Genomic DNA, 25,843 nt, shown 5'->3' with positions numbered 1-25,843 from the left:
CATAACTTAGCCTTCCCCTTCCTGGTCCTCTGACGTCTGGGCAGATTCAGGTTTATGTGCTTTGCCCATCTTTCCGGTTTGGACCTGGACAGACGGCCTTTTCCCCTTCCTCCTCTTCCTCTTCTTCCTCTGCCACGTTCCCACGCTTTTGATCCAGCACCCACTCCCCCGGGAGTCTCCAGCCAAGCCAAATGTGGGTGGGTGGCACTGCCCAAAAGGTGCCCGCTGATGCCCGCTGGGCCGGCTGTTTTAAAGTGAAGCCCGAGCCGCAGACTCTGGAAGCACCCTGCGGTGTTCGTGGGTCTCACGGGACTGGCTTTTGGGACAGAGTGGCCTCTGGCCTGAACTGACCAATAGGGACAGGTGGGAGACAGGTGGGTCCATAGAGCTTCTGCAATCTGGGCCAACTGCCATAGAGAAGGAGCCGGAAGCATCCCTGAGCTTCCTGCTCGGAGATGAGCGCTGTCATAGGCTGGTAATGTCACTCGTAGGCGAGATTTGAATTTGATGATTGTTTTGCGTTGACACTCCAGGTCACCTGACCTGCCCTGTCCCTTCAGGGTCGTTGAGTTTGCTGCCTCGGGGCCTTTCTGGAGCTGCCCAAACGGAGGTTTATTTCGGCTCTCCTGTGGAATGTGCAGTGTGGGGTCCGTGTCGTGTGGGTGCGTTCCTTCTAGCCTGGTCTCAGCCAATCAGCCGACAGCACAGCCCACCACCCTGTCCCACCCAGGCTTTATGGTATCCCAAAAATGGACCTTCCCCTGCGCAGCTGCTCCAGGAGAGTCCCCCCCCCCCACCCCCATACCCTACTGCCACCCCACACCCCCCACCCCCACACCAAACTGCCACTCCCCACACCCTACTACCACCCCACACCCCCTGCATCCTACTCCCACCACCCACCACACCCCCCACACCCCAAACCCTTCTTCCACCCCCCACTCCCCATGCACCTGCACCCCTCCTAACTGGTTTATGAGTCATTAACAAGCCTCACTGTAAATGGTTGTTAGTCGCCTTTGTGATGCCCTGTGGGTTTGGGAGAAGACTGATGATGTGAGAGGGCTGAGCTACCTGGGACTGTATAACCCCTCCTCCTAGCCCCCCTCCCCCCCCCCCTTCACTGTCAGTCTGTTTATTCAGAGTTCAGGCATGATTTACTTTTGGCTCAGATGGCACAAGGTCTACACTTCAAAGACCCATGGAATTCTCCAGGGCTGGTCTGCACCAAAGCCATAGAAGTAATAGGCACTGTGTGAATGTAAGCTCGGGAAGATGCATATGTAGTGATATCATTCAGTGAATTTAAGGAAGCAAATGCTACACAGATGTTGCCCTGAATTTGTATGGACACTGGGGTAGACAGCCGTGGACCTGGAACCTATTGTCTACCGGTGCTCGTCTGATTGAATCTCTTATTTGGCTTGTTGGATTAGTTGTTGGATCAGGCACATCTAAGCTGGATGACCATGTGTTTGTTGGGTTTAATTTTTCAGTGATTCAGAGTTCAGTTCTGTGGAGTTGTAGGATTTAATCTCTCCTGCTGCAGTAACGCTGGGTGTCTGTTTCACTCTTAATAACCGAACTAAAGTGCAGGATGTGAACGGCAGGAAGCAGATGCTCACTGCAGAACCGAATCTCTGTAAAAAATCCCAAAACATCCTCGCCCTGACAGGCATGGGTACGTTACCGTAATTAATCTCCCAAAAATGAAGCCATTTCAATGAACTTTTTTATTCGCCACAGACACAAAAGTCAGGAGCGACGGTACAATAATGTCATAGGATCCACAGAGAAGTGTCAGATTCCAGTCAGACACACTGCACGTCTTTACAGCGTCTTTTAGGGACCACTTCCTTGTAGTTTTATCACTGACACTAGTTCATAAATCTTGTGCTTTGCTTCTGGTATGATGCATTTCTGCATACGTGGTATTGTGTGTACCTCTAACAGCAGCTTTCTGAATGATCTGAGTTGCGATGGTCAGTATTGCCTTGGGACAGCCGTGATGAATCGGAGCGTTTAGCGCTGTTTTCTTTTCCACTTTTTTGGCCGCTGATCGGATCACCTGGACTCAGCGTTCTGAACGCTGTGCTGTTATTAACATGCCGACCGTGGGCCCCACGGTCCCTACAGTCCTGCTGAATATATCTGAGAATAAATATAGTTTACTTAAACGCTACATTTCCCATTTTTTATGTCGTCACTGGGAGGCGTTAGTTGTGTTAAATCCCTTCTGATCTGCATTAATTCTCCAGATTTACTAGTGAGTTAAGACCTTAGGTTCACAGTTATTAGTACACAGCTAATCATAAAAAAATTACAAATGGAAGAATCTTACATGCGTCTTACAGCCAAGGCAATAGAATCTGAAACAATATTTACACAAGATACAAAAATATATTTCACAAAAATGTACTGCACTGATAAATTTACAATAACCAGCTCTGTAAAATTACAAATATAATCCTATAAAAAGCCATTTTAAATAATGTTTCGCTCAGGTTTCCCAAGTTGGAGCAGGCTGGAGTGTGTGTCACGGTCAGTCTGTAATATTAACACTGTGCTCCGCCTCCAGGTTGGCCAGCCTGTGCCAGATGGGAGGGGCGGGGGCCCACTGATTTGTTTGCCCCCCCCCAACCCCCGAGGGTGTCGGCCCTGTCACTGCAGCTTCAGGTCACATACCTGCAGAGGAAGGGGATTATGGTCAGTATGAACTCCTGGGTCCTAGTGCCCATAGCACGCATAAACCACTGTCCCGTGTTTGTATGTCAACTGTCATAACTCAACATCCTCATAAAACTAATCCCCACTCTCACTTCAGAACCTCACTGTAATGAGCAGGGAACATTCTGTACCTGCAGTGCTAAAGAGACTCATGTTCTCCTACTCCACTGTAGATCACACTGTTAGTGTGTTTACAGCTTATACAGATGCCTGCTACAAAGACACATGCAGTTTATGGCATTTCACTCATTAAAATTCTGTTTGTTGATTCTTCTGATAAATTATGGTTACCCTTTTTATATCATCTTCAAAACTCCTACTACCATTTCTGTTGACTGTCAGAGTCATGTAGGCATGAATCAGAGAGAGTGAGCTCTTCATATCTGTCCAGCCAATGAATGACTTGAATCTGCTAGCGGTCTCTGTGTGATAGCCTGCACCAAGGGATTCCACTGAGGATTTGTATAGCAGTAGATTCTGGACTGAGTGGCCCATTATGTGTGAGAGACTCCTGCAACAAGCTCAAATGCTTTGCGGCAGTTGATTTAGTCAAATTGTCCAAGTAGCATCTCAATATTGATGAGTACAGGAGCACCTGCGCTAATCCACAGCCTGGTGGAAAGTATGTTTATTTCATTGACTGCGCTATTTTACAGAAATAGAGCAGTCCTGGTGTTTTGGTTATACACCTTGTTGTACGTTGCTCTGGATGCCTGTAATGTAATGAAAATGACACTTCTGTGGCTGAATCTCTGTGGATAGAATGGATTGAATCCTCTCTAATGCATCAGATGGCCTTCGGCAGCTTCCCCCGGCAGTGAATGCTCCAGGACTCCGGGTAATTAGGGGAATTAGCACTTACTTGCTAATGTCTTGTCGAGGTCAGCAATAAAGTCCTCCAGGTCTTTAGTGTCTCCGAGTTTGGCTGAAACCGAGCAAAGGAAAGTGGTTTAATCAGCGCGACTGACTGAGTGGGTCACCCAGGATTATTACAGTAGTGTCACACTGACTAATTATTTTACTTTTTTTATTGGAACTTGAAATGTCATTATTGGGGAAAAGATGAATTGTGAAAATTCCTAGGTGATCCTAGGTGAAGTTCAGCTGAAGGAACTAAACACACAGCGAGTACAGCCCTCACCCTTAACCGTAATACATTAGAGATAAAATGACAAAAAATAAATGGATGTCCTATAGAAACAGAGTAAGGTCGCATATTTAATTAGGCTGTGAAACACAAAAACAAAATACTGGTGAGGAAATCAAATTGGTGATGTTTGTGCTTGGTCCCCAGGGGGAGCTGAAGGAGCAGTATCTAAGAATGGATCTGAGGATCTGTCGTCCTTTTTTTTTTTTTTTCAACACCCTTTCACACGTAAGGTGAGCTCACCTTTGGGAGAAGGGATGGAGGCGCAGGGGGAGGTGGGGGAGAAGACGGGGGAGGGTGAGTTGAGCTTCTCATCACTGAAACTGAGGCTGTTTCTGTTGAGAGATTCTGCACCTGTAGAGAAAAGAAAACAAACGTCTGTTACCCTCTGTGTGCTCCACAGACAGGTGGATGAGCTGCTATCAGAGTGATTACAGGCCAATATCACACACACACACACACACACACACACACACACACACACACACACGCATGCACACACACACACACTCGCCCACACACACACAGACACAAACACACACGGCCAGCACGTGGGTCCCTGTAGCGTGTAGTGTTGAGCCAGAGTGTTTTCTGGTCTGTGTTAGCGGAGCAGGTTTGGTGTGTAATCAGTGCATTCTCTGGTAATGACAGCTTCTCTTTTTCCACCGAGCGCCCGAACACACTTCGCCTTTCATGTGAGAAGGTCCCGGCTGCGGGCTGAGAGCTGAGAGCTGAGAGCTGAGAGCTGAGAGCTGAGAGCTGCGGGCTGAGAGCTGAGAGCCGAGGGCGGGCACATCTGCGCTCCCTCGCACATGAAAAGACACCGCCATGATGTCACACCTCTACGCGGGCTGTCAGGTATGCAGCCAAAACAAACTGAAGAGATTTGCATAAAATTGTTTTTTAGGTTTTCCGTATAACATCGTATGTTCCAGCAATGCCTATAGCAGTTATCTCAAGTAGTTTAGTGACATTTCTAGCAAATTACATTAAATTGAATTTCATTACATTGAAAGTCAATGGTACACGTTCTTGATTTTGCTGAAGAGGTGCATTATCCAGTTTCTTTACTCTTTGAACTGATTACAGAATTTTAAACAGCTGTGGCATATGAAGTCATTTTTGCCTCTCACATAGAGGAGCAAGATCTTTCATTTTATGATCTTAGTGGCAACACTTTATAGATCATTTTTCAACTCCTATTTTTTATAGTTTTTCAAAAGCGCTGAATTTCAAACCACTGAAATGAATCAATCTAAGTATTGTAGGTTCGGTTTCTTGGCTCCACAGATAGTAACTGTATGTGTGCAGTGGAGTTCTGCATGTGTATCAGTATTACTATGGGACTCTGCTCGCTAATGAATATTACAGACTCGGTCAGAAAGCTCCCCTCCTAGTTTAGCCTCCAGGCCTGAGAATGTTTTGGATCGTGTCCCCTTAAAGCAGCTGGCTTGTGTTGCCAAACTGAATAGCCTCTATCTAAATACATTTAATGGCCTAGCTTTGGTCTAACTCTGCGTCATAGGAAATAGAATTTAATGAAATAGATTAAAATTTCCATGAATACAACTTTGTAAAGGAAAGGTTCTTCCATTGCTGCCCATTTCCTCAAACCAAAACTAACCCATAAAATGGCGTTTTTTACTTTTAACTTAAGAGAACCCTCATTCCACCACTGTGCAAAGAAGTGCATTGCTGGACTTGCATCTTGTCACCCAATGTGGTTTTAGACAATTCCTCAGAACCCGAAACCAAAGGCATGTCGCTGTATTATTTGAAGTTTCTTAACACGGCTGAATTTTTAGATTTTCAGAAATGTTTTTATAGGTTGGCTGGCTGACCTCCTTGTTTCCAACCGTCTGTGAAAGACGAGCGACTCAGAAGTACCGCTGACTGACAGGGTTACGTTTCTGCCCCCTGACGTTCTCCGTCGGGTAGAGGGACCCCCCCAAACACCCCCCCCCCCCCTTTCAGAGCGAAAGAAATCCGTGCTCCAATATCAACAGGCGCACATCACCAGCACTCTGGCCCAAAATGAACACTCGCGCCCGTTTGGTGACGAGTCCTGGGCCCGGCGCCCTCACGCACTGGCACAGGTCCCGCGCGTTACCAGCCTGGCACTGCCAGCCTCTGGCCTCTCTTTTGGGGAGGGGTTGGTGGGGCACCTCTCCTGCCATTCCCTCCCCACTCAGACGGAATCTGGGCCTGATCCAGATCTCTGATCTCCCGCCAGGAGTGCGCTATGGAAACGGCTTCCTGTCCTCACAGACCCGCAGTGTCCTACTCTATCACCGTCCCTTTCTCTCTGCTCGTCATCGGCTGTTCTGCTTTCAACAAGTCCTCCGTCAACTGTTTGACAATCATAAAGTGCTGACACCGTAGTAGAGTAAATGCGGTCCGTCTATAAATATATAGAACTTGCAAGCATTTTCCACTCGGTCTGATGTAATATTTTCCGTAGGTTATGGAAATTGTACAGTTCTGCCAAAACTCTGGAACAGATAAAACCTTCTTAAACACGGGAATCTCGGTTTTGTCGTTAAAAGTTCTCTTTCCGGGGTCGACTTAAAATTCTGAAGTTATTAAAAAATTTTCCAGTATACGACCTTAAACTGTGACACAGGTGGATGAATAATTACAGTAAGTCCAATGTGCAGGGAGGGTGTAGAACATTCCTGTCACTGTGTACGCGCGCGCACTGGCGTTCACAGGATTCGCCGATTTGACACTGTGCCTGACCGGAATGCTGGAGAGAGTATCAGTTTCAAACACCGCGTGACATTTGCCAAACATTTCTACATCAATCACGATAAGTAGTGAATGCGTTCTGCAAGTACTGTTCTGCCCCATTCAAACACAAGTGAACCAAGAGAAAGCATATGTAACTATACACCTGTTTTTATAAGAGTGTGCACCATTTATAAGTTAGCAGTGGTTTTTCTTGATTATTGCTCTTGTATTGTTGATATTCATAGTGCATTAGTCGCTTCGGATGGTCGTTAAGAATCTGGTATGATTTCGCGATGTAGACTACCCGCGTGCCGCGGTCACCGGCGCTTATTTGCAGAACGCTAAATTAGTGACAATGTTGCTACTTGCTGCTCGCCGTACGGTTTGTCAGGAAAAACTCGCAAAGAAGTGTCTACAGTCACCTGTTCCACATTCCCTATAAGTTTTTCTTTTTCTAATAGCGCTAACGGCGCTGGTACAATAAATATGTCAACGGCACTTACTCTCAGAGTCACTGATTCCGCTGTCGCTGACGCTGGCGCTGCTCCGTCTCTTCATCGTCTTCAGGTGCTCCTCGTATCTGAAATGTCTCTTCTCCACCGGAGATGTGAAATCCTCAATCACTGCGTCGAATTCGCACAGCACGGCGTTGAGGTCGTCGTCCTCTTCGAGAAATTGCGCTGGGGATACGCAATGCTGCGCGTTAGGCTACTTTAATTAGCCTGACAGGCAGGGCATAACGAGGCAAAGAGCTTGCCAATACAAGGGTCCCGTTTAACAAAGCACACTTATTTATCACTACCACCGGGCGAGAATTTGCGCCTCACTGTTTGGTGACATTAACGTCGCTTTAAATTGTTTAGTCCAAAGTATTAGGCTATTTTGTTTAACTTACTAGTATATATGCTCTAGATCGTTTATAAAACCACATCTATGCCACTTAAAATTGCTCTGCAAAACATTTCTAGAGTACATAAATGAATCGAGCATTCATTCAAACACATTAACGAAACATTTTAGATGTGATGTGACCATCATCAGCCAGCATGGTGACGGGCAAAATCCCACAACAAAAGTCGTTACGGCGAGGAGTGGTCGCGTTCCAAGGTATGCAACAAAGAGGATGAACTCAGAACTTACAGTTGCTCCGGGATTTCATTCTGGGAGATTTCATTGCTTCGCTTCTGTCTCTTGTATCCTGCGATCACTTGTAGTGACTGGAGGAGGAAAAGTCCTTTCGCTAATAGTTTCCAGCGCAGCCTTGTGTTCTCCTGCGTCTGACTCTTTGCGTCTCGCAGATTCTGCTGCCGTATCTCCGCTCCATTCTCCTTTTAAATACTCCGCAGCGCTGACAGGGGGCGGTGACTCACTCGGGCTGAAGGAGAAGGGGGTGGAGGCCGGGTCACCCGCTTCTCTTTACCGTCTGTAACCCCATATGCCCATGTTACGGGGTTACGCAGCTAATCACTGACGGTAATTACCTCGAAAACGCTCTGCCCGAAAATCATTGCAGGGCACCGATGTAACAGACTATTCATAACTATTGGATATATTAAGCCCATGTGACCGTGCCTTGTACTCCGAAGCTTTATGCACTGTGTAGGGAGACTCAGACAGATCAAAGTTGGTGATGATGGTGATAGATATTCCTGGGAGAGGATCATGTATGACAGGACGCGGTTACCAATCTGATGCGTGTACAGGGCATCGGAGTCACGTGGCCTTGCGTTTCGGTCTGAAGACTCACCTTTACGGAAAATCGCATTTTCCTTGACCCAGCAGGTGAACTTAAACATGAAGCGCACCTGTATGCTGCTTTGCTAAATCCGGGCTTTATCTGACATTCAGATATTTTGATTAGCCTATAGTTAAACTCAGGGATTACTGTTTTACTCTGAAGTGGTTTTGGACAGTCTTTTAGGAAGTTGTGTCGCTATTTGTAAAGGTATAAATAACCGGGCACGAAAATGAGCGGTCAGTAACGCAATAAGCAAATACTTTCAAGTGGATAAACAATTCATAGCAAAGAAGTTGTATATGGAATGTACCATGAGGATAATGACTGGTAATTCAGTAATGTATTTGCTCTGACAAAAATGCTTGTTCTTCATTGACCTCGAGATTGAGGCCTACCTTATATTATTATATTAATTGATTATCCAGCTAATTTCTGAAGGTTCTCCGATGCATAGCATTGCCAATAAGTGTAAAATTAATTAGGATCACAAGTACCATTATTTTTGCAATGATAAGTTCGAGAAAACGTGTAGATGACATGTATTTAAAATAATATACTACGACTTCCACTTTTAAATATTTGAATGACCAATAAAATTATTTTCACTTGAATGAAACGGTGTAGCGTATAATTACTCTGTAAACAGTGCCTTCCTGACAAGGGTTCTTAATTAATACTCACATTTCTGGCAAGAAAATGAATAAAATCTAGGTTATTCTTCCCGGGATTCAGAGAACAAGTGATTTCTTTTGATGAAAGAATATTATTTTGATATAAGTTCCTTTCCTGTGTAGTAGTAAGTAATTATACAATTTTAATGAGAGCTTTTCTTAATTTAACTGTTCTATATAGTAACTCTTCCACGTTTTGGTGGTTGCTGAAGTGTCGGACCACCTCATTCATTGACAACAGCTGCCAAAAACAAAAATGTATTTATTCATAAGTTATTTGTTCATACTTAAATTAATTGACGAGATCAGTTTATTCTCCTTCAATAGCAATTAGTCAATAATATATAAGGATAATCAGAATTTCTCAGTACTGTGAGTCTACAGAGCCACCTAGTGTTAAATAGGGGAATGACAGTTTACATGTCTAGAACTTTCAGGACTTCTATTTATGCCTCTGAAATAGCAATGTTCGGCTATGTTCAGCGTGAGTGAGGGTCTGTGGCTGTTTTTTAACCTGAAACTATATCAAGCTAGTATGGCAACGAAGGTGCAGATTGTGCTTAACTGTGTGGAAATGGATTCTTCATTTTCTCTGAACAATTTCTCATCAAGCTGTGAAGTGGTGACAGAATTGAACTTGAGAATTGAAAAATAGAAACATTTTTTGACAGTATTTCAGTTGTTGAGCATGGTGCTTAATCTAAATTGTTTATGTAATGATCAATTTTCAATAATGAACTTTTTAAATGTAAGGTCTGTATATTGATCAAGACAATGGATTCTGCCAGTAAAATATAAATATCAGGGCTCAATCCTGTTTAGTGCTTTTCGTCCCTGCGTGCTGATCCGTGTCTCATGGTCCCTCTGGGTTTCTCATTCACAAACTGCCGGCCCCCACGCTGGGGTTTTTCTCCCAGAGGTGGCGAGTCTTAACGCCTCCGGAGATGTTCACGCGCCGCGTGTGGCTAATGGGCCGCCGGGGCAGATGGGATAGCAGGCGGTGTGTTTGCAGCTGCGCCTCTCTGTTTGTATTCCCAGCGCACGTGTCGGGTAGTGCCGCGTCAGGCTCGGCCCGGGGTGTGAAAGCTCACACTTACAGAGCAGGGAGTGTGTGATCTCTGCTTTCACACGCTCTCGACGATGAGACGCATCTTTAATCTGCCTCATTTGTCCAGCTCAGTCTCCTGCTCTTCTGATAAGAAAACAGTGTTTATGGAGAGGGCTTCAGTCCTTTTACTTTCCCACAACTTTAAATGCCCTAATAACCTTACAATATGTGGGCTGGAATTTAGCCCGTGCTATACATATGTAAATTATCTTAGACAAAAGGCGTGAAATTGTTCACTACACAATTCAGTGAACATTGGTCATTTTGGTTAGAAGTTGTCTTGTATTTTTTTGAGGTTTAATTTCAGCTTTCGAGCTCCAGAGGGATTGGCCAATTGCTTTTAATGTCAGCATTGCAGTCCGTTTGGTTTAGTCTGACGCAGGCTCTCTGGTGCGGGCTCTCTGGTGCGGGCTCTCTGGTGCGGGCTCTCTGGTGCGGGCTCTCTGGCGCGGGCTCTCTGGTGCAGGCTCTCTGGAGCAGTGTCTCTGGCGCAGGCTCTCTGGAGCGGGCTCTCTGGCACAGTCTCTCTGGCGCAGTCTCTCTGGTGCATACATCACCCTATCAGCTATAGTCTCACTTTATCAGCTGATATGGGAACAGCCCCAATGTGGACATAGCCCCAATATTATTGTGCAACTCTAATTTCTCCCTGTAGGAGGTGCAAAGCAGTGACCTCACCTTGGGACTGACTTTCACCGGGGGGTCAAAGTAAACAGGGGAAATGAGGAAACTGCATTTGAGTAGAAAATAATTTATTACAGCATTACATAGATTGGCAAAACTTTACAGTGAAACTTCTCTTGAGAATTCCATACACGTTGCAAGATAGCAAAACAGAGGGAAGCGGAGGGTTATTACTCAGCCATAAACCCCCCCCTCCCCCCCTCCTTTAAATAATTAAACATTATTCACAATGAGCGCTATCCATCTAAACCAACAAAACAGAGTGATCGTAACACTGAAGTGCCTATTAGAACAATTCAGACAAAAAAAGTCAACTTTGAAATAACCACGGGAGTTTCTCCACAGAAGACGGCAAACATGAACTAATATTCTGCATAAAGACACACCTGGAGCCAGTTAAAAAATAGCATTTCAAGAACGTCCGTCAAATAACAGCCCCCCCCCCCCGACCCCCCGCCCCCCCGCCCCCAGCCCTGTGACTGGGGTCCAGCAACAGTAAAGCCCCACTAACTACTGAGGTTTAAAAAGCCATCAAATACAAACTCGCCCTGAGAGGGACTTTTTAAACTTTTTTTATTATTATTATTTTATTTTATTTTTAAACATGCTCAAGGACTAATGGATGAGAGCTCATCGTTTGGGAAGATACAGTTTTAAAACCATGTTAACAGTGCAAAAGGCCAGATCAGACCGTATAAAAGAAAAAAAAAGAAAATCAGTGCGTTGCATTGTCTTCAGTAAAAAGACCAGCATTTTGTACTTCCAATAACGCGTAAGGCATGTCTGAAACTACTGGTTTTATCTGACGCTCTGCGTGGAAACTAAAAACTACACCAAAATAAAAAAAACGAGCAGAGCGGTTGGTTGAAGAAAATCTTCTGCAGCTTTAGGACGTTCTGCAAACACTCTCTCTCCGTCATTCGCAGTTGTTGTTTTTCAGAAAGGCATCGAGTCTTCTCATGCACATAACCGATGATCTGGCTGAAAATAAAAATCGCCTTTGCTGTTTGAAAAAAAAAAAAAAGGGCGTAAAAAGCTCTACTGTGCCACTGCGTTTTATAACAGTCCTGCTTCTTTCCTTGGAGTTTCCACAGATGATCTTTTCAGTCTTTTTCCCGTTGTAGATCCTTTTCTGCAGTGTAATGGTGGGACGGGCGCTAGCAAACGCACTCGCCACTAGGAGTCACCTTTTTTCCCTGTTTCACAAATCCTTGAGGACAAAAGTAAAAGTTATGGCAGCATTTTCAAACCCGAAAAAATAAAAGTAGCGGATGTTAGCGGAGCGTGGCTAAGCCTGGGTAGCGTGTGAGATTTCTACCTCATCTGTACCACGGGGGGGGCGAGGGGGGGTCAGCTCCAGCATTAAAACGCCATCACACATCACTCTGTGCGGTGTGTCCGGGGGGGAGGGGGTGTGGCTGGCGCTGGGCAGGCTCAGATCTCATTGGTTAGCATCTCGTGATTGATGGTGCCGTTGTTTCTGGGGGTGGAGCCCTTGTCGTCCTCGGTGACGGGGGGCATGAAGGTGGTTGCCAGGGGAAACAGTCTGTGACAGGCGACGCGGTACTCTTCAGCCTGTGATGGACAGCTGCCAAAGCTCCCGTCCAGCAGAGCCTCCAGCACTTTACTGCAGGACTGGGGGGGCAGGGGGGGGACATTTTAATAAGCAGAACTACAGGGGGGCATAATGCACTAAATAAGGATGACCACATGACATTTAAAAAATCCATAAGCTCAAATAAGGGTTAATTAAATATGGAGCTACCAGACCAGCTGGGAGAGCAGGTCAGTAAAACAGGCTGTAGGCCGAGACCGAACACACAGCCTTCCTGTGGTGTGTTTCTGCTCTACTCAGACAGGTAGAGAGCAGGGAGGGTAGCAGGTAGAGAGCAGAGGGGGTAGCAGGTAGAGAGCAGGGAGGGTAACCGGTAGAGAGCAGAGGGGGTAGCAGGTAGAGAGCAGAGAGGGTAGCAGGTAGAGAGCAGGGAGGGTAACCGGTAGAGAGCAGAGAGGGTAGCAGGTAGAGAGCAGGGAGGGTAACCGGTAGAGAGCAGGGAGGGTAGCAGGTAGAGAGCAGGGAGGGTAACCGGTAGAGAGCAGAGAGGGTAACCGGGAGAGAGCAGAGAGGGTAACCGGTAGAGAGCAGGGAGGGTAACTGGTAGAGAGCAGAGAGCAGAGAGCAGGGAGGGTAACCGGTAGAGAGCAGAGAGGGTAACCGGGAGAGAGGGGAGGGTAACCGGTAGAGAGCAGAGAGGGTCACCGGGAGAGAGGGGAGGGTAACCGGTAGAGAGCAGGGAGGGTAACCGGTAGAGAGCAGAGAGGGTCACCGGGAGAGAGGGGAGGGTAACCGGTAGAGAGCAGGGAGGGTAACCGGTAGAGAGCAGGGAGGGTCACCGGGAGAGAGGGGAGGGTAACCGGTAGAGAGCAGGGAGGGTAACCGGTAGAGAGCAGGGAGGGTAACCGGTAGAGAGCAGGGAGGGTAACCGGGAGAGAGGGGAGGGTAACCCGGTAGAGAGCAGGGAGGGTAACCGGTAGAGAGCAGAGGGGGTAGCAGGTAGAGAGCAGAGGGGGTAGCAGGTAGAGAGCAGAGGGTGTAGCAGGTAGAGAGCAGGGAGGGTAGCAGGTAGAGAGCAGGGAGGGTAACCGGTAGAGAGCAGGGAGGGTAGCAGGTAGAGAGCAGAGAGGGTAACCGGGAGAGAGGGGAGGGTAACGGAGAGAGGGAGGGTAACGGGAGAGAGGGGAGGGTAACAGTAGAGAGCAGAGAGGGTAACCGGTAGAGAGGGAGGTAACCGGTAGAGAGGAGGGTAACCGGTAGAGAGCAGGGAGGGTAACCAGTAGAGAGCAGGGAGGGTAACCGGTAGAGAGCAGGGAGGGTAACCGGTAGAGAGCAGAGGGGGTAGCAGGTAGAGAGCAGGGAGGGTAACCGGTAGAGAGCAGAGGGGTAGCAGGTAGAGAGCAGGGAGGGTAACCGGTAGAGAGCAGGGAGGGTAACCGGTAGAGAGCAGGGAGGGTAACCGGTAGAGAGCAGGGAGGGTAACCGGTAGAGAGCAGGGAGGGTAACCGGGAGAGAGGGGAGGGTAACCGGTAGAGAGCAGGGAGGGTAGCCGGTAGAGAGCAGGGAGGGTAACCGGTAGAGAGCAGGGAGGGTAACCGGTAGAGAGCAGGGAGGGTAACCGGTAGAGAGCAGGGAGGGTAACCGGTAGAGAGCAGGGAGGGTAACCGGTAGAGAGCAGGGAGGGTAACCGGTAGAGAGCAGGGAGGGTAACCGGTAGAGGGGGGATCCCAGCCCAGAAGGCTCACGCGGGGCACTCCGATTCGGTTGTCCCGCAGACTGCGCCTCGCCCCTCGCCCGTTCTGTGGGCGGGGTCAGCCTGTACGGTTATTTCGCGGGGGTTACCTGGACGTTCCGGTCCTGCAGGGTCTCTTCCAGCTGCGTGGCAATGGAGATGGCCTTCTCCTGCCTCGAGTTATCCAGAAAATACATCATTTTGGCACCTGGAACATTTACCAACGCACTTTCAGGATGCAGACGAGATCACTGAAGAGCACTGCTGCGTTATTCACAACAGTGTGTCAGAGATCGTCTGGGGACAGTACCTGAAAGCAGATGTTGGATGGAGCTGGATTTGCTTTTCAGAAATTCATCGTTGAAGGTGTCATAATTCTTGTTGGCGAAGATTTTCTGCATTTCTTGATTCAGGACCTTGTAGACGACTTCGTGAAGGTTGCTGTGGTCAGACACTGAAACACGAGCGCACGTTAAGAGCTTCATTATTATGGAAAGACACATCCGCGTGCTGAAATCTCATCTGTACCAGCGTCTGCTGGGAATCGCCAAACCGCAACAGAACACTTTTTTATAACATTGGGCAACATTGGGCAAGCTTCTGCCAAGTTTATATGCAAATAACGGGCCGGGCTCTGCGGAGGCACAGACGTGTGTGTGCAGCTCTTACCCGCTTTAGAGAACCGAATCAGACACTCGTGAAGCCAGGGGTGGTCCGGCTGCAGGGCGAAGGCTCTCTTCACCGACTGCACCATCAGAAGGAACTTCCCTGTGCGGTGAGGAAGGCAAGCAGACATTTTAAACAGTGTTCTAACCAGGCATGGATCCTCACACAGGGCTTCCATTAGGTTATTGGGTGTTTTGGCTTTAAAACAGAAGTTTTATACTAAGTTTTCACTGTGGTGATTTCACAAGTGATTTACAGACATTTAAATTAATGTATGACAAGTTCAATGTTAAATTTACCATTTCAAACAGCGAGTTTAATAACATACCTTTCCTAAAATAGATTTCAAAAGCTAGAAGATGAGTGTCTATGCAGTCGGCCACAAGGTTTTTCAGTGGTGTCAGGAACTTAATTGCTTCTTCTAAGGGGTTTTCAACCTGTAGAAAATAAATGTATAAATAAATACACCTTTGTCCTTCAAACATATATCATCACTGAGCATTAATCCAAATGCACTTTTAGTGACTGTTTTTTTCAGGCACATCCTTCTAAAGCAGGGCTGTGAAATCTTTTCTGAAATGGCCTGGTGTGGGAGCAGGTTTCTGTTCTAGCCCAGCACCATGACACCTGATTAAACTAATTAACTTCTGGTCTTCAGTCAGGACCTTGATAAGCAGAATCAGGTGTCTTAGTGCTGAGCTAAACAAAAACCTGCACCCACACCGGCCTTTTCTGAATGGACACCCCTGCTCTAAAGAATGAGGGTGAACCGCAGGGTCTGTTGGTTTTCAGTGGTTTTATTGCTCACTAAATTTGTGGGTAATTTGTGGCCTCAGGGTGTCTGCAGTTACTGCTCTCATTTTTGAACACTAAAAATGGCACACTAAAAACAGCTTCTGTGCCTCACAAAGGAGGTTCCTACTTTCTCCACTCCGTCACACACTGAAGCTTCCCTTTTTCTCCACACACTGTGTCACACACTGAAGGTTCCCTTTTTCTCCACACACTGTCTCACACACTGAAGGTTCCTACTTTCTCCAAACTGTCACACACTGAAGGTTCCCGCTTTCCCCAGACTCCCTCACACTGAAGGTTCCTACTTTCTCCAGACTGTGTCACACACTAGTCATTCCTACTTTCCCCAGACTCCCTCACACTGAAGGTTCCTACTTTCCCCAGACTGTGTCACACACTAGTCATTCCTACTTTCCCCAGACTCCCTCACACTGAAGGTTCCTACTTTCTCCAGACTGTGTCACACACTAGTCATTCCTACTTTCCCCAGACTCCCTCACACTGAAGGTTCCTACTTTCCCCAGACTGTGTCACACACTAGTCATTCCTACTTTCCCCAGACTCCCTCACACTGAAGGTTCCTACTTTCTCCGGACTCTCTCACACTGAAGGTTCCTACTTTCCACAGATTGTGTCACACACTAGTCATTCCTACTTTCTCCAGACTCTCTCACACTGAAGGTTCCTACTTTCCACAGATTGTGTCACACACTAGTCATTCCTACTTTCTCCAGACTCTCTCACACTGAAGGTTCCTACTTTCTCCGGATTCTCTCACACTGAAGGTTCCTACTTTCCACAGACTGTGTCACACACTAGTCATTCCTACTTTCTCCAGACTCCCTCACACTGAAGGTTCCTACTTTCTCCGGATTCTCTCACACTGAAGGTTCCTACTTTCCACAGACTGTGTCACACACTAGTCATTCCTACTTTCTCCAGACTCCCTCACACTGAAGGTTCCTACTTTCTCCAGTTTTTCGGGCAGCAGCTCCTCCCTGGGCCCGCTGATCTCCTCCTCGTCTTCGTCCCTCCTCTTCTTCTGGTTCTTCTGCTGCCGCTCCCTCTCTGCGTGCCGCCGCTCCTCCTCCAGCTTGGCCTTCTTCTGCGCCCTCCTTCGCTTGCTCAGCATCTTCTTCAGCTCTTTGGCCGACAGGTTCTCTGCAGGTCAAACGCAGCGGCCCGGGCTCAGCGGCACGCGGAGGGGTGAACGCGCGGGAGGGACGGTGGGGTGAACGCGCGGGAGGGACGGCGGGGGCGGGGTGAACGCGCGGGAGGGACGGCGGGGTGAACGCGCGGGAGGACGGCGGGGCGGGCGGGGGCGGGGGGGGGCGGGGGCGGGGGCGGGGGCAGGAGGGGTGAGGTTGGGAGAGACTTGATGGGCTTGGCCTTCTTCTGCGCCCTCCTTCGCTTGCTCAGCATCTTCTTCAGCTCTTTGGCCGACAGGTTCTCTGCGGGTCAGACGCAGCGGCCCGGGCTCAGCGACGCGCGGGAGGGACGGCGGGGTGAGCGCGCGGGAGGGACGGCGGGGGCGGGGTGAACGCGCGGGAGGGACGGCGGGGTGAACGCGCGGGAGGGACGGCGGGGGCGGGGGCGGGGCGGGGGCGGGGGCGGGGGCGGGAGGGGTGAGGTTGGGAGAGACTTGATGGGCTGCGAGGGCTGGAGGGGCGGGGCGGGGCCAGTGCAGGCGGTGGGGGTGGGGGCGGGGCTGGAGGGGCGGGGGCCAGTGCAGGCGGTGGGGGCAGGGGCTGGGGCCAGTGCAGGCGGTGGGGGCGGGGGCTGGAGGGGCGGTGGCGGGGCCTGACTCACCGGAGTTGACCTCCTGCTCCTGGCTCTCGTCGGTCAGCGGGTTGTCGTGGAGCTTCAGGTAGATCTCGATGGCGCAGCGAGCCGCTTTGAAGTAGAAGGAGTGCCTCCTCAGGACGTCCTCCAGCTTGAGCAGGTCCACGTACGCACGCAGCGTCATCTTCCTCATGCAGTACGTGTGGAAGTCAAACTGGTCGTCCGTGATCTCGAAGAAGTGCTGCCAGACGATAAACTTAAGATAAGTAATCTTCTTATTTACTACTACTACTGCAGGACTCTGATTAATAATTGTAATTTAATTTTAATATGCTGCTCTTCACTCGTTTTTCCTGCTATTTTTCTTCTAGCCGGTTGTGTTTTACCTCAACTGTTTAACCAGTTTCACTGCATTTCTTACAAGGAAAACCAATGAATCCACTTCAACAGGCTAACGCTTCAGTCATACTGTAACTGGAAGACACTTCATACTTTAATATCATGCAGAACCACAGCACTAAAAAATGTGCACATTTTTTATTTTTACACTGGGAGAATGATGGTGACAAAAATATTTTATATGACAGGTGTGGGTCATATTCCAAAAGGCCCAATCTAACATGCCAATTTTCTTTACCCATCTTTCCAAATTAATAAGCACATGACCAGAACATGACCCGGTTATCCTCAGATCGTCTGTAGAGAGAGCACCCAGCATACCCCCTGCCAGCGGCCGGGTCTCACCCTCTCATACCCCCTGCCAGCCGGGTCTTACCCTCTCGATCTCGTGGCACTTCTTCAGCGAGTCGCCGTACTTCCCCAGCCTCTGGTAGGCCGTGGCGCACTCCGTTTGAAACCACATGCACTGCATCTCGTTCAGATTGTCCATGGACGACGTGCCCTCCTGCTCACACACAGCAGGACGAGCATCACAGTCACTGCACTGCTCAGAAAAACCCAGAGGTCTGTGGAGAATGCCTCTGACTACAGTGATGGTGATGGAGGTGATGTCAGTGATGGTGATGGAGGTGATGTTTGTGATGATGACGAAGGTGATGTTAGTGATAATGTTGGAGGTGATGTTTGTGACTGTTAGTGATGATGACGAAGGTGATGTCAGTGATAATGTTGGAGGTGATGTCAGTGATGGTGATGGAGGTGATGTTTGTGATGGTGATGGAAGTGATGTCAGTGATGATGACGAAGGTGATGTTAGTGATGGTGATGGAGGAGATGTTTGTGATGGTGATGGACGTGATGTCAGTGATGGTGATGGAGGTGATATTAGTGATGGTGATGGAGGTGATGTTTGTGATGATGACGAAGGTGATGTTAGTGATAATGTTGGAGGTGATGTTTGTGACTGTTAGTGATGATGACGAAGGTGATGTCAGTGATAATGTTGGAGGTGATGTTTGTGACTGTTAGTGATGATGACGAAGGTGATGTCAGTGATGGTGATGGAGGTGATGTTTGTGATGGTGATGGAAGTGATGTCAGTGATGATGACGAAGGTGATGTTAGTGATGGTGATGGAGGTGATGTTTGTGATGGTGATGGAGGTGATGTCAGTGATGGTGATGGCGGTGATGTTTGTGATGATGACGAAGGTGATGTAAGTGATAATGTTGGAGGTGATGTTTGTGACTGTTAGTGATGGTGATGGAGGTGATGTCAGTGGTGAAGTTATTGGTGGGTTAGGGTTTGGGTACAGCAGCTCTCGTACCCGTGTGAACTTGGAGCACATGTCCTCGGCCTCCTTCACCAGCCCCGCCCGCAGCATGTACTTGGCGCACTTGGAGTTGATGAAGCGGTCGGCGGTGTCCAGAGACTGGGCCTCGTCCATCCACTTGGCGGCTTCCTGCAGGTTCCCAGCATGCTGAGCGAGGAGAGGCCGCAGGTTACGCGCCAGACAGGTACGATTCTAAACACGCTGCACCTCTGATGCACCGCGTCCCAAAAGGAGCCTGGTCCTGCAGGCCTTTAAGCTACACGAGGTCATTTACATGTCAAAAAAAAACAAATTTGTGCTAAAAGGGTAGGTGCATTCTGATTGGTGCGTTTGCTCCTTACAGCAGCTGGTGCACATTCTGATTGGTGCGTTTGCTCCTTACAGCAGCTGGTGCACATTCTGACTGGTGCGTTTGCTCCTTACAGCAGCTGGTGCACATTCTGATTGGTGCGTTTGCTCCTTACAGCGGCTGGTGCACATTCTGATTGGTGCAAGTGCTCCTTACAGCGGCTGGTGTGCATTCTGATTGGTGCATTTGTTCCTTACAGCAGCTGGTGTGCATTCTGATTAGTGCATTTGCTCCTTACAGCAGCTGGTGCACATTCTGATTGGTGCAAGCGCTCCTTACAGCGGCTGGTGTGCATTCTGATTGGTGCATTTGCTTCTTACAGCAGCCAGTGTGCATCCTGATTGGTGCATTTGGCGCGCAGGTCTGGTGTTGGAGCCCCTCACCTTGTAGATCTTGGCCTTGACGTAGAAGAGCTCGATGAGAGTGGGCGTGGTCTCGATGGCGGCGTCGATGTACTCCAGCGCCAGCGCCTTCCTGTCCAGGCTGTCGAAGTGCTGCGCCAGGAAGTAGCGGACCCAGAGCAGCGTGGTGGGCGGCTCCTTCTCAGCGCTCTCTGTGAGGAGAGAGGTAGGGCACGTCCCCGCTTCTCATCACACAACGCTTTTCAGGATCACAAAACATCTCTCAACAGAACGCTGAAGTCCCCACTGTCAATGCTTGCATTTTTGTTTTTCTGATTGTAAGAAAACTTTTGAGTTCCTGATTTTATGTTTTGTAAATTTGAGGACTTTGAAGGATTTTCGAGGTGCAGGAGAGCCAGTCTAATGTCTTTGAATGATGTTGTTTGATCATGTCAGTCAGCACAAAGGAGTCTTGGTGCTGTAGAGATTCAGGTTCCAAGCAGTAACAGAAATAGTTTTGGGTTCTGGTCACATACCGTTTGGACTGAACAAGCCGCACGTTCTCAGGGAACACTCATAGCCGGTAACGAGCTCGTGCATTACAGAAACCTGCGGAGAACAGGACAGCACAGTGATTATAAAAGTGCATTCGCAGAGGGCAAATATTCAACCCAACTTTCCCCATCAGTGGTCTAGAATTATGCTCATACATCCCAATGCCTGTGGAATCAAGACCTTTTTATGCATCGGTGCTCTTTGCCAAAAAATATTAATAGCTTTAATCATCGCATTGCTGTGTAAATGTGCTAGAGATGCTTTTTTGGCCTTTTTTTGAGTTGTGACTTTAAAAAAAATTTTTTTTTTTACTATTTTTGGTCAAAAATGAAGATTTCATCAAGGCGGCCGTGAGCATTCACCTTCTCTGGATCAATGTAGAGAGATTTCAAAGTTGTAAACAATGGGGGGCAACCCTTGCTGAAGTTTGTTCTGAGGAACTTGTCAATCTTTTCCCTGAACAATTCACCTGAATAGGAGAGGAGGGCAGGGGGAAAAAAACTGAAAAGATATATTCCTCCGTAGAGTATAATAAGTGAAGGTCACACAAGGTCGTGAGGTCAGAGGTGGTGAGGTCAGACCTGTGAGGAAGTTGAGGGGAAGCCTCCTCAGGGACAGAGCCTTGGGGTGCCTGTTTCCGACCTCCTCGTAGATCTGTAGCCTCTTCTCCATGGTGCCTGTAACCATGGAAATGAGTCAGCCGGTCAGGTAAACTTCCCAGGGTACTTCAGCACAATGCAAAACTACCCTGTTATTCAAATTACTCAACACTCTGGGGGCCAGATAAATGACCAACAGCCACTTTGTGTGAGGGATACTACTACTGTTGTTGTTAAGGGCAGTTCACTGTTTTATATATTTTTTAAAAGCTTCTTTTATGGCTGCTTATGAATGGTAAGACTGCAGCAGCTATGTGTGAGTGTTCATGGATTTATATTTCAGACTTCACAGAGTGGAGAGTATGGGGCAGGTGAGCCGGTACAAGTGAGCCGGGGCAGGTGAGCTAGGGCAGGTGGGCCGGGGCAGGTGGGCCGGGGCAGGTGAGCCAGGGCAGGTGAGTCAGGGCAGGTGGGCCAGGGCAGGTGAGCCGGGGCAGGTGGGCCAGGGCAGGTGAGCTAGGGCAGATGGGCCAGGGCAGGTGAGCCGGGGCAGGTGCAGTGGAATCGATGGCGCGGCAAGCAGAGGGCTGAGGCTAACGGCTAACGGCTAGCGGCTAGCGGCTAGCTCACCCGGCTGCAGGGCCCGCTCCAGCCCCTCGTAGTAGGCCCAGTTCTCCGCGTTGCGGTCGATGAGGATGCGGTAGGCCCTGGCAGCCTCCTCCGACCGGCCCAGCTTCAGCAGCGTCTCCCCTGGGGGCCAGAGCACGTTAGGGTCAAACATCCACACATGACCTCAGAGCAGCCACCAGACCTACTGTGGGAAGCATTCAATCCCCCCGTCATCCCTCAGTTTTATCTGCGACCATTACAGATGCTTCAGATAATTTGCTGTGCACAAGTTCAGGCTACTCTTCTTCCAAGGTATTCAGTGACAGATCCAAGGCCTAGTCAGCCACATCATTTCCTCTCAGCTGAAGAATTGCTAGGTGTGCGTGCGTGTGCGTGCATGCATGCATGCATGTGTGTGTGTGTGTGTGTGTAGGATTGGGCTTATGGTAGGAATTAAAGACAGGATGCATAAGGGACTGTGCATGTGGCATGTGTACTGTGCCACTGTACACTGAATTCACGTCGCTTGTGGGTCTCTTTATGAGCAGAAATTATTTCTGCAGAATCCAAACGAGGATTATACGGTTCGCACCTTTGATCTCTTCCACTTTCATCTGATCGCAGATCTGCTTCTCGTACGTTTCTATGTGCTCTAAGGATTCCTGGAACAAGCTGGCTTCTCTCATGACTTCATTCTGATACAGCAGCAGCTCGCTGTACTCGTAGTCTATTTTATTAGGAGGCACCTGCAACAGAATAAAATGAAGGAAATATTTTAATGGCTAATGCCACCCTTCTTACCACAGCATTAAGCAAGCAACAGCATAGAGTGCGTTATTCATTTGAATATTTCCATTGAAACTGTCTGCCCATCTATAGAGTATTAAAACTGGCCAGTTTGGCGCTGACCTGTTGCGTCTTGCGGAACTCCTCCAGCAGTCGTAAGGCCGTGTCGTAGTCCTTTAATAGGTGATAAGCGATAGCGTAGCCGATCCAGGACGCTCTCTGTGTGGGTCGCAACTGCAGGAGCTGATACCTGGTTTCCTGGGTGAGAGAAACAACAGGTCAAAGGTCAGAGGTCAAAGACTGTGTTCGGGCTGGAAAACGAGGAGTGTGTCCTTTCACCGGTGGTCGAGGGCTTCAGTTACTCTGATGTGTCCTGACCTTGGAAAACTCAAATTCAAAATGAAAAAACAGTGCTGTGATTGGCTGGCGTGGTGTCACATGGGTTCCAGCAGCTGGCGGCTCACCCTGTACCCCTCCAGGTCTCTCATCTGGATCTGCAGCAGGGAGAGGTCGCGCAGGATCTGCAGGTTGTCCTTGTCCAGCTTCAGGGCGTTGCGGTAGCACTTGATGGCCTCGTCGTACTTCTTGTCGGACCTCTGCAGGAGGCCGTAGACGTGCCAACCTGACCACGCGGTTAAGGAGCCAGGGTCAAGTCATCTCAAGTCACTTAACCACACCCACCTGGACAACACTCACCTGGGCATCACCCACCTGGGCAACACTCACCTGGACATCACCCACCTGGGCAACACTCACCTGGACATCACCCACATGGACATCACCCACATGGACACCAGGGCAACACCCAGGGAAAGGCAGGTGCCACAGTGCACAGATACTCACCAGCACAGAACAGGCGAGAGAACTGAAGCCTTGTTCCTACAAGAATAACTTACAGATACGGCTAAGAGTAACTGAGAGATACTGCTGAACAGGTACATTATCCTTTCAAATGATAGCATGTTATCACATTTTAACAGTGTTCACATTCTTGTATCTTTAACATTTCTGAAAATGTCTGAGTGAGTCCAAGAAAGAAAAAAATATCAGCAGACATACAACAGATTGGTCTGCTAAACCACAACTGGGTCTGACCACATTCATTCAGTTACCATGGAAAAGACCAGTCAACTGAAGCAGCTGGAGAAACCTATCTGGATCAAATTAGCGGCTTGAGATTTTCAGTACTGCAGTTCTACTCTGTTTGCAGCAAGATGGAGGGGGGAAAACAGTTGGACCTCCAAGGATACAGACATGGCTTTTCAGGTCATTGCGCAGCCCCCTTCGGACAAACTCGTACGCTTCCTCCTTCTTCCCCAAGCAGTTCAGAGTCAGCCCCTTCATGGCTAAGGTCTCTACGGATCACAGGAAACTGAGAGTGAGCTTTGCGGTGCCGCCGGGGTTCAGGGTTCGGGGTTCAGAGCCAGGGTTTGAGTACCAAGGGCAGGTAGTAAGGACACACAGGTTTACATCCGTCTGTCTCTTTTCCTGTTAATTAGGCTACTCTGACTAACTGATCTAATCATTCACTTTAGTGGCATTTTCTATTTACAAAACATACATTACAGTGATTCGCTAAGTCACTGTTGTTCCCAATTTGCTTCACAGACTCTAATTGTGCATAAAATAACAATCCAAAAATGCCCGAAATACAAGTATGTTGAGGGAGTGATCTGGTTATTATTCCACAAAATACAAAATGCATTATTCCTCCTTCCAATAACACTACATGTAATACATAAACAGATCATGTCTGAAGTAAGACATGGTCAAATTAAAAGTTTTCCCTGTTTTTACTTGCTTTTCTGAAAAGCATCCAATCTAATAATCAGCCCCTTGAGTGCAAAGAGTTTTGTATATTCCAACCTGAGGATGATATTAACTCTCTGAACTCACTTCCCTCCCCCCCCCCCCCCCAAACATCAAGTACTTTCAGACATATTTGAACATGAAATATTTAGCATAAAAAATCTCAAATCTGTCCATCAGTGTATACGGTCATCATCTCATTCCAGGTAACATACCTCCATGTTCTGCAAACTTTGGGTTGGAGAGAATCATCTTGCAGAACTTCAGGCCATTTTTGTACTGTTTTTGCTCGTAACATTTCTAAGGAGAAGAGGTGAGGCAAGTAAATAATTAAAAACATAGTGCATATTTCCAGGAAGCACAAGTTTGATTTAGACAACAAAAATAGCCTGAAATGCACAGCAATGACATAACTGATGTAGTTACTGTACCTACTGCTGAATAAGATCTTGTATCTGGCAGATGTTTCAGATGACTCGGGTAGCTAATGTTCATCGGACACGCCATTTTTAAATGCCTTAATCAAGTTGGCGAAAAGTCAACAGGCGCATTTGTGGACCTGACAGCGCAATTTCAACCTCTGGGCCGGGTCCAGTAACCTATTTATAGCCATTCTTGAACTCTCTGCCGACTTCACAGGGAACATAACCCCTGTCTAAGATCACCAGCACACCACTGAGGGCTAGCTACATGCTAAGTTACATTTTAAGTCGCTGTGTACACTAAGAATTCCTTATGACACACGATTCTACGAACACTAAATTGGCAACATTGTGACATTTAAAGTATATGCCGCCACTTCTGGCAAAGTAAGTTAACCTCAATGGATCGCGATTGACAGGGCAAAACAACCCAGACCCTTTCCACAGCGTGTGTGGAAACATCCTGACGGATCTTGCAGCAGGCTAATGTGGCCAACACAAAAGCACAACTACTGTAATAGTTTATGCAAGGATGCACCGGAACGGTAAACACTTAATTCAACACTGTGTTGAGCGTAAAACTAGCTGGCCACATCGTCCTGTCATTTCCTACCCCAATGTCCCGTGCACATTTCTTCTCTTACGCATAGCCCACAGTGCTGGTAATATTGGTATAACCTTCTTGCTTAGATGGTTAGCCACCAATGATCAGGTAAAATACAGTTTTGACGATGGTTTCTCGATAAAGAAAACGTATTTATGCACATTATTACTGGTCCACGACAATGTGTGCGGCACGGGCTTTGTTGCAATTTTGGAATAAACTCCACACACCGCACGTAGCCCCAATGCCACTGCACCGAACTGTCGATAGAAACTTCCGAATTAAACACAGTATATATTGCCCAGATTTATTGGTGGGATTTTTGAACACCAAAATGCTGTAGGCTGTTCTATATAAAGCCAGGCCCGTCTTGCCCTCCACTGTGGGGCTAGCCAGCTAGCTCGCTAACTGTTCATGTTTCGGTTAGATATTTCTCTCTAGCTAGGCTGAGTTCTCCCCGACTTCTTCACTATTCCAGTCCAAACTTACCAGAATTCTCTTAAATAGGTTACTCTCCTTCGGAGGCAAAGGAACAGACGGCATGTCACCGGAAAATACAGCCTCACAACTAGTGAAAAAATAATTAAACAGCACTGTCAACTTTCTGTCCTTTTTGTGCAAACTAATTCATTGAGCTCCTCGTATTTATTTATTTTTTTGCTCATCTACACAGGCGTTCTCCTCAGATCACCAAGATGGCAG

General features: G+C 48.0%; 2 protein-coding genes across 3 annotated transcripts; both read right to left on the bottom strand.

Moving 5' to 3' along the window:
- Positions 1-1,718: 1,718 nt before the first annotated feature.
- rgcc (regulator of cell cycle) lies at positions 1,719-7,935 on the bottom strand. 2 transcript variants are annotated; one of them, XM_064311748.1, is made up of 5 exons: positions 7,745-7,935; positions 7,108-7,284; positions 4,119-4,228; positions 3,590-3,659; positions 1,719-2,685 (listed from the first exon to the last, which is right to left on the bottom strand). In XM_064311748.1, the coding sequence occupies exons 1-5, from the start codon at positions 7,776-7,778 to the stop codon at positions 2,678-2,680; spliced, it is 399 nt and encodes a 132-aa protein (XP_064167818.1). In that variant the 5' UTR covers positions 7,779-7,935; the 3' UTR covers positions 1,719-2,677. The 2 variants fall into 2 exon arrangements, with proteins under 2 accessions (XP_064167818.1, XP_064167819.1); XM_064311749.1 differs by having other exon boundaries at positions 3,590-3,652; positions 4,118-4,228; positions 7,745-7,933.
- Positions 7,936-10,856: 2,921 nt separating this feature from the next.
- Positions 10,857-25,829, bottom strand: LOC135241403 (N-alpha-acetyltransferase 16, NatA auxiliary subunit-like). The gene is made up of 20 exons (XM_064311744.1): positions 25,631-25,829; positions 24,331-24,415; positions 23,557-23,661; positions 22,771-22,928; positions 22,430-22,564; positions 22,113-22,266; positions 21,542-21,661; positions 20,894-20,989; positions 20,675-20,781; positions 20,294-20,366; positions 19,800-19,969; positions 19,062-19,214; positions 18,111-18,239; positions 17,363-17,576; positions 16,521-16,714; positions 15,087-15,195; positions 14,762-14,860; positions 14,403-14,546; positions 14,203-14,300; positions 10,857-12,440 (listed from the first exon to the last, which is right to left on the bottom strand). Exons 1-20 carry the CDS (start codon positions 25,682-25,684, stop codon positions 12,240-12,242), a joined length of 2,598 nt encoding a protein of 865 aa, XP_064167814.1. The 5' UTR covers positions 25,685-25,829; the 3' UTR covers positions 10,857-12,239.
- Positions 25,830-25,843: the final 14 nt, after the last annotated feature.

The sequence above is a fragment of the Anguilla rostrata genome, chromosome 15 (genome assembly GCF_018555375.3).
Source record: "Anguilla rostrata isolate EN2019 chromosome 15, ASM1855537v3, whole genome shotgun sequence".
NCBI classification, from domain to species: domain Eukaryota; kingdom Metazoa; phylum Chordata; class Actinopteri; order Anguilliformes; family Anguillidae; genus Anguilla; species Anguilla rostrata.
This window is presented reverse-complemented; position numbering and strand designations above follow the sequence as displayed.

What these genes read in the sequence shown, in the direction of transcription:
- LOC135241403 (XM_064311744.1), bottom strand. Translation starts at nt 25,684, where the DNA reads ATGCCGTCTGTTCCTTTGCCTCCGAAGGAGAGTAACCTATTTAAGAGA. An exon ending in AAAGTTTGCAGAACATGGAG is followed by an intron (nt 23,662 to 24,330) that starts GTATGTTACCTG and finishes TGTGATCCGTAG; the next exon opens with AGACCTTAGCCATGAAGGGG. An exon ending in CATCCAACATCTGCTTTCAG is followed by an intron (nt 14,301 to 14,402) that starts GTACTGTCCCCA and finishes TAAATGTTCCAG; the next exon opens with GTGCCAAAATGATGTATTTT.
- rgcc (XM_064311748.1), bottom strand. Translation starts at nt 7,778, where the DNA reads ATGAAATCTCCCAGAATGAAATCCCGGAGCAACT. An exon ending in AATGAAATCCCGGAGCAACT is followed by an intron (nt 7,285 to 7,744) that starts GTAAGTTCTGAG and finishes GCGTATCCCCAG; the next exon opens with CGCAATTTCTCGAAGAGGAC. An exon ending in CCTCCATCCCTTCTCCCAAA is followed by an intron (nt 3,660 to 4,118) that starts GGTGAGCTCACC and finishes TTCCTTTGCTCG; the next exon opens with GTTTCAGCCAAACTCGGAGA.